This window comes from Scatophagus argus, chromosome 11 (genome assembly GCF_020382885.2).
Source record: "Scatophagus argus isolate fScaArg1 chromosome 11, fScaArg1.pri, whole genome shotgun sequence".
NCBI classification, from domain to species: domain Eukaryota; kingdom Metazoa; phylum Chordata; class Actinopteri; family Scatophagidae; genus Scatophagus; species Scatophagus argus.
In genome coordinates this window covers 19,016,822-19,029,723 of record NC_058503.1, presented here as the reverse complement: position 1 = coordinate 19,029,723, position 12,902 = coordinate 19,016,822, and the positions used below count along the sequence as shown (strand labels likewise).

The following is a 12,902-nucleotide window of genomic DNA, read 5'->3' as shown; positions in this document are numbered from 1 at the left end:
CACCCGACCAGAGAGGAAAACTAACTGCTTTATCCACAGATCTGCATGGCTGCCAGATTTGAAAACATATTTGCTCTAAACTAAGATGCATTCATTAGCATTTCTGGCTAACTAGCTTACACTGTCTAGCGTTTCCCCACAGTTTGGAGGCCAATCCTGGACACTGTTACAGATTAGGCTAAGGTTAACGTTAGCTGAAGTGTCTGACTCTTGATTGGATTTACACTCCAGCCAATGTTAGCCCACCCGAGACAATCACAGTGGCCAAAAACACCTGTCAGTCTTAATACCTATCCTTAACGTGCTTAAACATCGTCATCACTTTGATCTGCATGTGTGTAAGAATGGATGGCTTAGCATAGAAACTTGATGAGTGGCAGAAGTGACCAAAGTTACCATCCAGCACAAATGTGTTTGTGTGTATCTTACGCCTGGCGACTTTTAAGTGGATCTGATTGAAAATATGCATATTGTCCGTGACACACATACAGGTGCTCTGGGACATCAAAGTGGACTTGAGGGAGTCCTCTACCGAACACAACAGAGACCATAATATATGAGATATCAATGTGAGTAATTGACTCTAAAAGAAAACAAGTTTTACTCGCTTCTGAAGCAACATAGCCATAATAAAAAAGAAAGCTTTGAACTTTTAAAGGCTGCTCTTTCACAAAGGGAGTTTAGCCAGAAGGTGCTGTGGTTAATTGAGGAAATCTACCTCAGACTGCCAAGGCTTGACCTCTTCACCGCGAGTCACACCAGGACAGACAAAAACAATCTCCTGGCTAAATCTCAGCTTCATTAACCCTTTCAAACAGCAGCGCTGAGGCGAGCTCCCCAGGACGGCACACTAAAAAGCACTCACATTTTTCTTAATCTTGCTCCTCCTTTTCCTTCTATATATAGCCATATCACCAAGGGCTCTGTGCAGAGCTCCATAGAATATGGAGGACAAGAAGGAAACGGAGAAGGTTGATGATTATAAAAAGGACATGAAAAGGGAACAGAGGGATACTTCATTCATTTATCCACCCGCAGACTCTCTTCAAACATTAAGTTTAAAGAACAACTCGTTGTTTGTGGAGCATGTGACTGCACCTACTCTAAGAGGCCAAAGAGCAAAGTAAGGCTTATAAAACAAGAAAAGCATGTTTTCACCACTGCTCTTTGCGAAATCCATTATTGATGGGCTTAGTCTAATCCACTGTGAATACACGTACTGCCACATCATGACACCATCCATGTTTGCTGGGGTGATTTGCACACTGTGATCAGCTTTGACGTGAACCTTTGAGACGATATCTGTTCTTGAGCATATATTCACAAAGCCTGCCTGAGACAGTGTTGGAAAAGCACATAAAGGCTGTACTAAACGACGCGGCAGCCCGCTATAGCCATACCCTCAGGCAATGTGGCTTTTCCTCCAGTATGCTGGAGATCTACTACAGTCCCATGTAAAGGCAATGACAGGTGTACTTCTATTTTAAGTATAAGTACATCTGTGAGAGACAAAAAGCAGGGAGTATCCTCCGATAGCTTGAAAGGAAGGACCAAAGTTCCAAACATTTCAATTTCCACTTAATAGTACATGGGTTGCGTTAATGCAACATGAAATACTTAAAAGTAAAGTCTGGCCTGTTATGTGCTATGAAGTGTGAAAGAGCATAAATGGTTGTCCAAGTTCTTGATTATGTGTGTCAGGCCAAAATAAAATTTTGAGAATTTAATTTAAGTATCTCCAGTGATTTATGTCTGTCTAATGACACATTTAGCTTCACTTACCCTTACTTCTTATATTTCAGGTTTATTTTTCAATTTCAGCTTGTTTCAGTTATTGCATTTAGTTATTTCTAATTTGCTATTTTACATTAATCTTAACTCAGAAAGCTTACAGGTTACAAAATGAAGACCAGAGGATGTGGAAGTGAAAATAGATAATAACTTTGGGAAAACAATGCAGCAATAATCAGAGATCTCTGAAGGACTATCTGTGTTTTCATAAGTTTTCTATGTCCCTCATGAGTTCAACTAATAACCACCAAGCACTTTGTATTCCATGTTCACAGCAGTCCTAACTGCTCTGGCTGCTGTATTAGTTCAGATATTAAAACTAAACCGCTGCGGGAAGCAAGGATGTTCTTATTCCTTTGTGACACAAGAAACACCAAGATATTTTTCAAATCATCAACATTTGGTAAATAGTTCAAATGTAACTAAAACAGATGTTGTCCCAGTCTGGGGGTGCGCAATTAAATACCTGGCTCTCCACGATTCACCTGAAAAGTAGATTGTAGACACCTTCGAGGTCGATCGTGATCTAAATTCGTCAGATCATCAACCCATATCAGGCACCAAAATGTCAACAACCAGAAGCAGACTTGTTAGAGCTAGCAGTTACTTAAAACAAATTCTTCCCTGCCTCACAAAGGACCAGTTAGATACCCTACCACATTCACCCTCCACACCCACTCTCAGAGAGCAGCTACATGGCCACAAAGTTGTGGCTGGAGTGGGACGCCTGCCTAATGAATGAGTGCCACTATGTGAAGTACGGCGAGATGTACCTCAACCAGCAAAGGTCACAGAACGTAAATAAACATTCTGACCCTTCCTAAAATTAAAATACTTTATATTTCGGATGATATCAATGCATGACATGGAATACTGAACATGCTGCATTTAACCAATCTAACCATAACCTTTCACTCACATTACCTAAAAGCAGGCACTCCCTTCATTACAGCCTTCCCAAAAATGGCAACACGGTAATGGCACATCAGTAACACACCCAAACAAGAATGTTGTCATAAGGATTACACACATGATTTTCAACCCAGCAGGAACACTTCTCAAATCAGGGCAACTGCCTTTTCTTGCTACAGCAACACATCAGTCTATAACGCTTGTGTTTAGTGTATCTGACTGTATTCAGCAGATAATAAAAAGTGAAACATTTTACAGGTAGGCTGCGTAGCCTTTCTGCATATGAGCAATCTGGTCGACTGTGACTAAGTGTAGTCCTGGTGGTTTGATGGAGCCTTTGTGCTGCCCTTTGCCACGCTAACGTGCGAGTGTAAGGCATCGACTGCTATGTCACATTCACGCTCTGTTGCTAACTTCGACTGGCATGTGCATTAGCCCTTTCTTCTGTTTTCACTGAGAGCTGATGTCCAGTGAATGTGAAAGGAGGCTGCAAAATTTCTTGATCAATGACAAGCCACCTGCCCCTGTATTCGTGGCACAACCCCAACCCCTACAACCTTTAAACATTCTTGTTTCCCGCCAAGGTAAAGAGTGATACATTATGCGTTCATGAACAGGTCACAGTCTTAATGTATACTGTATGAATAACGGCCAAAATCTGCAGCTTTTCTGCTTGCCGCAGTTTGGTGACAAGAGTGATGGGGCGGCAGTGATGTGACACCCCACCCCCCATCCCCAGGGAAGTGCAAAATGTGTCAGTCAAGCAAGTTTGGGGGGTCATGCTGCTTTCATTTGCACAAACCCCTAACTTGCTGAGATGATCTGATGACAGAAAAATCCGCTTCAGATTCAGTACCCTATAGTGAAAAGAGCGAGATTGCTTTTGCAGAGAGTCCATGTCTGCTCTGCCTAGTCTGATGTAGTCCCATATAGCAGACTATGGCATGGAGAAAAAGGGTTGATTCCCATGTGACCCATAAATGCTGAGGGTGCGCAAGAATTCGAGGTGGAATGGGTAAACACATGGGTATGTTTTTTTGTCCTTTGTCGGTCTGAAATGGAAAGACCACTTAACATTGCATGTCTTGTAGGTCAACAGGAGCTTAGAAGACAAAATGTTGTAGACTACGTACTGACAAATGGGATGACAGAGACAAAAAGCAGAGGTTCTCGGCAGACAGTGGCTGACTTTCCCCGCTCCAAACAAACTTCAAACTTTTCGCAAAAATGGCAGAGAATTAAACATAAAACAGCTGTGTTATAAACTTAATGCAATTTCTTTTAAAGACATTCCTACTCTATGGCTACTGAAAGGGCTTCCGGAGGGTTACAAATGTTTCACCCACAAGTGCCTACAAATACATTATACATCACTGCTACAGTGGATTTTCACACCTGACACATGCTTGAACACAATCTCCTGGTGGTGTGCCACACCTTTCACGCAGAAATATATATTCTGTGTTTTTACGGACAACAGTAAACATGTATAATAGCAAAGCATCAAGAAAAAGAGTTTCTGTAACTACATCAAACAGTTTCAAACAATATCCAGTCCTATACAGGATTAAAGCTAAGAATGCCACAGTATGATGAGAGCACAAAGCCTTGGAGACAGCTCTGTTTAAACCATCATTATATCTGTGCAATACACCATGGATAAATTTATATCCATGCTTTGACCATTAACTTTGTACTCAGAAAAAGAACTCTTAATTCAAATTAAAAAAGATAGGAATGCCCAGCAGTCTATTAATAATGTAAAATCACTATGATATGCATCTGTTTAAATACACAACAAGAGTCCATGTAACATACGGGTTTAAAATCAGATGTTCAGTATGCATCTCCAAGAGTCTGTTTGACACCAAACTGCAGCTCGTAGTTACAGCAGCCTCAAGCAAACATTATCTATAACACTATGTTTTAGACAGACTGATTAATTGATTGAAACTGGCTACTCATGTAAAATAAAGTCAAAAATCAATCTCAAGTCTAATTTGAACTGGCTGAGGGGACGAGAGCATTTATAGGACGACTTTTGGAAGTTGCACTGGAACGTGAAAGAGCAAGGTCATGCGTAGCCTCATTATTTTGTGGCAAAGAACTCAGGCGGACTGTGTTCAAATTGTGCTTTTCAAAGCTGCGTAGGCTTCACAAAGCCTCTCAATTACCCACACATCCACACACATCACTGTCACGTCAGGATTCACATAAAAGAACAATAACAAATCAAAGTGTGATCAAAGGAAAATGATTTTTAATTTATTTATTTATTCTCCGCTCTTCTTCACAGCAGAAACATCAGGATGCACAGCAACACAAACACATCTTTAGGTAAATAATAATAATAATAATCAAAACTTAATCTTAAACTTAAACTTAATAATAATCAATACTGTGGGTGTGGTTTGACAGTGACCAAACTACCCACCAACTGTCATCAAATCCTGATTCAAATATTTATAAAATAATATTTTATATTTGTGGGGGCTATGATAAAATTAATAAAATTATTTTTACAAACACAAGAACACACCTTCTGAATTCAAGTTTCTCTCTTTCACCCAACTAACATCAGCTCATCATAAAATGCACCTCATTCAAACTCCGACAAACAAAATGAAACTCACAAAAGCCGTCTTGGTTGAACTTCATACTGTTCCAAGAATCAACAGCTCTGGTTAGGCCAAAATAAAGCTTTAATTCATAGACTAAGATGTTGTTTTCCCTCTGCCTCTCTCTGCCATTGCTGCCATCCACTGCAGCACTTCCACATCCAATATATTCATTAAATAACTGAACCAAAGTATCTTCTAACAAGAACTGGGGGCAGTGCAAATAAACTGTTGGCCACCATTGTTGTGCCTGTCATTTAATGATGTACGCATTTTTAATCAGTAAACTGATTACAGGTTATGAGTCGCCGCTTCCTTTGTCGAATGAATGTTAAGCAGCTCCATCCATGAAGTCCATCCCTTCATCTTAAAACTGAGCAACTGAAAAACAGCAAGAGGAACTTTTATTTTCATATTTTGTGTCAGCAAAAAAAAAAAGAGAGACAAAAAGACAGAGAGAAACAGGAAGGTGGGGAGACACTGAGTGTCACACGGCACTGACTGGTTGACGCAACACTATGAAATACAAACCAACGCGTACTTAAATCAATAACTTACCATGACAGAACAAAACAGGAAGCCCAAGCAGGACAAAGGGTGAACAGTGATAAGCCAAAAGTGGTGTGCAGGTGGCCACTGATAAGGAGCACAAGGGAAGTCGAGAGTGAGAGGGAGCCATTCACAGAGAAATGTATTCACTTCAAACTTCACTTATGGAATTGATTGTGACACCTCGTATCATCACTCCTTCGGGACGGGAAGTCCGATGAAGTAAACTTGTGATAAGACTCAACTGGCATTTGTTTTTGTAGCACTATCCTGCTGAGGAGAGAAAATATGCTCAGGAAGGCATCCAGACTGGAGGCAGCCATAGCAATTTCATTTCATTCAACCTAGGCACACAAATATTTTGCTTGCAAACAATTACTGGCCAGTCTAGCTGGTGCTGCACTCACCAAAGGGACAATCTGCCCAATTTCAGTGTTCATCAGGTGTTTATTTGCTCTATAAATACCAGAATTCCCGACGGTGAGACAATAACTACAACTCCAAACTAAATGCTATAGACACTAGGAAGTTACACTTACTATTAAACAAAACATGCCCTTTCTCTGAAGGTTGATTATCGGTTTTAGAGGTCATGTTCAGGTCATCATTCGTGTATTTTATGAAGGCAAAAATCTGCTGAAGATAAAATACCTGCATTAAAGTAAAAGAGTAACAAGACACAAATTGAGCAGCTTATCACTGAAAAAACGTTAAAAACACGGAAAAGACATTGAGCCCCTGTGGTTTTTCATCTAATGCCTGTCCTCATCAGCCTGCAAATCCTAAAGGGAAATGAACTGTCTTTTTATAGTGCTTTATCCCCATGATTTAGCAATGGTATATTCACCATGGCTCAAACAACAACGTCCTCAGGGCAGGGAACATATGGATCAATGACAGGAGCTGTGACGTCCACATGTGGGGCTGGGTGAAGGTTATGGCTACTGTTTTTGTTGCCTCCAGTTGTGCATTACAGGAGCATTAAAGGAGAATACGGTTCCCTTTCTTCTGTTTCCTCTGACAGCCAACGACAATCTATTAACATGAGTGACGGCGGCTGCAGCTCTTCTGCTGCTGCTGCTGCTGCTGCTGCTGCATGGGTCCACTAACACACAGCCAGTGCATCATCTCAGCTGCATACAGCTTTCCTGAGAGGGCAAAATGCATCAGAGCTGAGTAAACTTTGCTCACTCACATACATACACACACACACACACACACACACACACACACACACACATACACATACACATACACATACACATACACACACACACACACACACACACACATACAATCTGGCATGGCACCCTCAGTGCCTGGCCTAAGCTGTTTTCTCCTCTTAGAACTTGTCTGCTCAGCAAGTGGAGTAGTACTGCAGCAGTTTTATGAAATATACAGTAAGGACTAGAATGGTCAGCCATACAACTCGTTTCTGGCCCGTATTTACTGAGGGCCACACCTCCCCTAACATTGTACAGGTTCGACAGGCCACTAGGACAAAAGGAAGACTGTCAAGTAATGCAAAGATCACCATTCATTCCTTTAGGCTGAGGTTTTATTTTGAAATTAGCAGTTTGTTTCCACTTTCTTCTCTTTCTGCACACCCTCTGCCCTACGTGTTTCTACCATCCATAAACAGTTTGCTCTGAATTACTCTATCTTACAAATACGCAAAGCACAGCAGAGGAGAATCATGTGAACAGACAGGGCATTACTCAGGTTGACAACAACTCTTTACGTTCATAAAAGCTTCCCAACGAGAGTAAATTATGAATACAATCTGTGTGAAACCAAAAGATGGACAGACGTCAACCCCAAACTACCCCGTCCCGTCGAAAACCAAAGATGAGGAGACATCGGAAGCCACTGGGTTGGATGCCCACCAACACGGTTTTTGTTTTAGCTGCTGCACCTGGATTTCCAAACCTCAATTACTCTGTTTAACGCAGCAAATCAGCAAAATTGCTTTTCCCACATAGCTGTAAATAGATTAAATCGTTCCGCATAACTTCTTCTCAAACAAAAGCAAAGCAAAATCCTTCCCTGCATTGCTTTGCTACAAGATAATCCAACTGTGCTGCGTTGTTTAAAAGGAAAATGTGAGTCTTTGTCACTTCGTTAGGCCAAATCTCACACCCCACCACAAACTTGGAAAGGATGGTCCCTTTGGGAATGGGGTACCTTAAGGGGGCAACACCACTCGGCTCAAGAGAAAATGTAGATTCTGTCCCATTACATTCACTCATTATTTTAAACAGTTTTCTTTCAGGGGACTGGTGTCACCAACACACACACAAACAAACAAACAAACAACTGCAATGCTACACAGCAGCTTGCAGTTTGCGCCTCCACAGGTCAAATTTTCTCTGGCTAATGTGACTCTCGTCTAGTCAGTCAATAAGTCAAATACTGGTTAGCCACAATAACTAGTTAGTATGACGAGGTGTTTTCAACCCTTCACGCTCCAGCAATCCTGTCCTTCAAAATCCCAAGTCCACCTGTGTGAACCCCTCACCACCAAAAGCAACCGTATGTTGCCCGCAGGAAATACACAGACTTTTGTGTAAAAGACAATTTAAGCTGTGACAAACAGGCACCTGCCTATTCAAGACAAACACTCAAAGTCTTGTCATGTGCTAACACACGTGTGTGTATGACAGGAAACAGCCCTGTATGACTATGTGAGACACCAGACGCTTGTTAAGGCAGAGAAACATAACATCACCGTCCTCCTGGGACAACATTAGGGATACATTCTACTGCCATCACTTTATTTGTTGTTCCTGACTTTAATTAGCTGAAACTGTTACTGCCACAATAACCTTCAAGCATTTTCTTACTTCTTTTTTTTCTTTTTAAGGGAAAAGTATCCTAAAACTTTTGAATATCAAAAATCATGAACCATGAAGAAACAATGTTTTATCTGTGGGCTGATTTTATTTGTCACAGTCTCCCAGTGTAGCACCAGATAAGGCTGCTTTTGTGAAACCATCACAGAGAAGAATGTCACCTTTGAAGCTCAGAGCCAGAGTTTTACTGATAAACTGGTTGATATTCACTTATTGAAAGTATGTTTTTTGTCACCCAGTAAGTAAGACAAAACTTCACCACAGACAGGGAGCCGTACAGTGGGAGCCAAAGACAGCAGTTTATCGAAACGCCTGTTAAACAAGCATAAGCTTGCCACCTTACTCAGCCTGTTTATCAGCTAAGAGAAGCATCGCTCTAGTAACACCAGTGTTCAGTTGTGTGTTTTTGTAGTCCCAACTGCTCCAACAGACTGAGGACTCCATGTGTGTATATATAGTAGTTCATATACATACATTTAGGATGAATTATGGATGAATTAAGTCCTGTCTTATCTCATAAATCAGGCAGCCACTCAACTGTGTCTTTCTCTTAAACCTACCCAGATCTTTTGAGTTCATAATTTTTGAAACATTTAAACGTTACGCATTAGAAATAAATTAGTTCATTAAGAGGTTTGAAAAAATTCTGATTAAATAACCGGATTCCACAATTGTAAGAAACTAAAACGCCAACCCTTATTTCAAAGCCTAAAACAAACGCAAGACACATTTGCTGCCAGGAGATGAATACAAAGCAAACAGCATGAGCAAACACAATATGAGACAAACTCTTAAACATGTCTGTCTTTTTAGAAGTAATTTTAGAATCTTTTCTGCAGCAAAAAAGTTCAACAACGGCTTCTGCTGGGGGCATATGATAATAATAACCCAGTGGAGTCTATAAATCCTAAATTATCCATCTGTCTTTATTCAACAGGCAGTAAGGAATGTGAGGAGTGGTGGCACCTTGACACGCAACTCAAACTGTTTCAGCAGCAATGAAGGGCCACTTCAAGAAAACTGGTGGCTCCATCTGGAGGTGAGCAATGTGTCAGGAAAGAAAATATAAACCGTTTTATAATAAACCTGAGAAAGAGTGCACATACAGAATTACAGAGAAAAGTAAGTCTGCTGACTTTCCCCTCACATGCATTAGCACAGGAAGAGGTGCAATGCTGTAAACGTCCCTCCCTGCATTCACTACATGCAGAAATGCACAACAGGAACATTATATTTCATCTTTGATTTTACTTTTGTTTTGCTTTAAGCTATAATTAACCATGATGACTGACTTTTAAATAATAATGATAATAATAAGACAGTTGTTACACTTTTAGACTTCCTGAATAGCTTCCACAGGGCAGCAGCCTGAGAAGAAGCAATTGTAAAGACCCCGCACTGTGCACTGGATGTAGTCCAGCCTACAGTCCTCAGTCTTGCTTCTCCTCATTCGCGGTCCAACAGGGCTGTGTGTGACCGTGCACAGATCTTAATACTTGAACGCATACCTGCATAACACTTGAATGCGCTGCAGGGGCCAGCATAGCGTTGATGTTACAGTATTTCTGTGAACTGTACATGATGCGGTCCCTCGGGTGGACCTTCACAGGCACCACTGACAGAGTGAAGCGGAGGTAAGATGACAGCCATAAATCGCACTGTCGCGCTGCATACACACAAGGTGATTTCACAACGCTTTCACAGGTAGAAGTGCATCATTTTGTTTAACCGGCTACATATATCATTTTGACCCGGTGAGTCCACCCCCCGCGCCTGTGCTGTTCTAGAGGATTACCAGTCTAATATTACATAAACACAACCGGAACCCAAATCATATTAGCAGCCCCGTTTGTTTCATCCTCCGCAGCCCCAAAATAACATGCTAACAGCCTACTCACGGTTCGTGTCCGAACGGCAAGTTAGGGTTTCCGGGTAGGTTGAAATCGTCGCCACTTCACTTCAAAACGCAAACGTCTAGTTGTCCCCCCTTCCGTCGCTGGCGTTGGAGAAAAACGGAGCCAGACTGAGAGCGGTTTTACGGTTGCATGTACTGCAGTGTACACTGTACTGTCGGCCCGCTTCTTCTTCTTACACTTGAGTCATGGTAGGCAGGGACGATGGCGTATTACCGCCGCCGCGTGGTAAGGTGGTGTCAGTGCAGGGAGATCAGGACTACGACAAGTCGCGCTTAAATAAGCTTTTCTCTTTTTCAAAAAAAAATTATTAAATTAAATTGTGGCATTGGTCCCTAAATGTGGGACTAGTTTCAAAAAAAGAAAATAAAGCAGTTAAACAAAGGACATGCACGTGTTTAACTGCATTTTAACTGCATTTTAATCAGCAAAGTCCAGAAAATGTAAGAATGTCCTGTGCTCTGAGGATTTTTAAACCCAAGATAAGCATTTAGTTTGACAGCTTAACATTCCAGGAAATACAAGTGAACACAAACCATAATTTAATGAAATGCAAGCTTTCAGTTAAAATCATAAGAAGCAAACATTTGCTTGCATCAACATGTGCAGAATTTTGATTTTTCTTTGCATGCGGTTTCAGTATATACACTCAGGATTTACCATGAGGCTAACATTACAGGCAACACAAGAGCTCAAAGAGTGGAGACATGATTTCCTTAGTATGTCAGAGCACTAATATACATATTATTTAAGTTTAGTAATGAACAGAAATCTATTCCGAATCCTGGACAATTTGAAACCATAAATGACAGGATTCACAAGAGGAGGTATGACAAGAAATTCTACTGCAATAAAGTTTTGAAAGGTCTGCGATAAATCTTTTGAACCATATCGTATAAACATTATATCAAGAAGTATCGTAAAGAGAAAGGTCACTAAGGAGATTAAATGTGGCACACAAGTCTGCATGAACTTTGCCCTGTTTTCTCTAGAATTCACACACGTTTTAATGAGATACATGTAGGACCAAACTATAAAAACACCATGAAGGACATAAATGATGATTGTAATATATGCAACTACATTGTTAACAGCAGTGTCAGCTGGGAAACAAGCAAGTTTAACAATAATCCAATTCACGCAAAAAAGCTTGGCAATATATGGACTGCATAACTTCAGTCTAGATGTTAGAAAAATGTTTGTGCCTATAATGCAGACAGGTGTTATCCAAGAGAAACACACTAACATCAAGAGTCTTTGCCTTGACATGACAGAGTGGTACTCCAGTGGTCGACATATAGCCACATACCTGTCATATGCCATGACTGCAAGAATAGACAGATCACTGCAGGCAAACGAGTACATGACAAGAGCCTGAACGAGGCATCCAGAATAAGAGATAACATGAACAGGAGAAAGCAGATCCCAGAGAAACTTGGGGTAGAAACCTGCTGTGCCGTAAAGTCCATTCATGCAAAAAGTGCACAGTAGAATATACATTGGTTCATGCAGGTTTTTATCCAAGATGATGATCACAATCAGAGACATATTTGCCAGCAAAATCAAACAGTAACACAGTAAAGTGAGAGAAAAGACAGTAAATCTGTGGTTCTTTGTTTCATTCAAACCTGAAAGAAAAAACATTGTTACCAGAGAGACATTATCCATCATGGCTGGAATATCTTCTTCTCTATGTAGTGTTTCATGCCCTCATCCTTAACTCAGGCCCCTTTTATTTCAATGTTATTAATATCATCTGACAGAGCGGCACACAAGCTGGGAATTCAGTCCAGCCAATCACCAGTCTGGAAAAGCGTCCATGTTTTATCACCCAGGTGTAGTCTTACCTCACAAAATAAACAACAATAAACCTGAAGGCACTTAAAGGGTGGAATTTTGCTATTAATTTAGTTGAACATCAGAACCAAATGCAATGTGGCAGTTTATTATTCTTTACGTATTTATGTTCAGTCGCATTTGTTTCTATTTTTAAAATGCATGCGTATCCCTTCAGGACTGACTGCTGATGCTTAAGGCCAGTTATATCAGTGCGTGAAGTTGGGGATATTTTGGTGAACACTGGGAAGAGATAGTAGCCTTTTCAGTTGCTATTTGTTTTTTTTGTTTCATTCAGTTTATTTTATTGAAAGTGGATTAATTGAGCCCCTTGCTGCTTTCATCTAGAAGAGGAGTCAGTCTAGCGACGTGTTTGCTTCAGGTTCACACTCTGTACGACACTGCACTATTGATCAACAGCATTGCAATGA

General features: G+C 40.8%; 2 protein-coding genes across 5 annotated transcripts in view; both read right to left on the bottom strand.

The window, feature by feature from the left end:
• Positions 1–10,827, bottom strand: part of adarb1b (adenosine deaminase RNA specific B1b) — a 92,846-nt gene extending 82,019 nt beyond the window's left edge. For all 4 annotated transcript variants that reach the window (XM_046403152.1, XM_046403151.1, XM_046403150.1 and 1 more), the window contains exon 1: positions 10,621–10,827. The gene's annotated coding sequence lies outside the window, so the exon portion shown is untranslated. The remainder of the gene's footprint in view (positions 1–10,620) is intronic.
• A 552-nt stretch (positions 10,828–11,379) lies between these two features.
• Positions 11,380–12,338, bottom strand: LOC124066809 (olfactory receptor 142-like). The gene has a single exon (XM_046403578.1). The coding sequence runs from the start codon at positions 12,304–12,306 to the stop codon at positions 11,380–11,382; it is 927 nt and encodes a 308-aa protein (XP_046259534.1). The 5' UTR covers positions 12,307–12,338.
• Between the last annotated feature and the right edge of the window lie 564 nt (positions 12,339–12,902).

What these genes read in the sequence shown, in the direction of transcription:
- LOC124066809 (XM_046403578.1), bottom strand. Translation starts at nt 12,306, where the DNA reads ATGATGGATAATGTCTCTCTGGTAACAATGTTTTTTCTTTCAGGTTTG.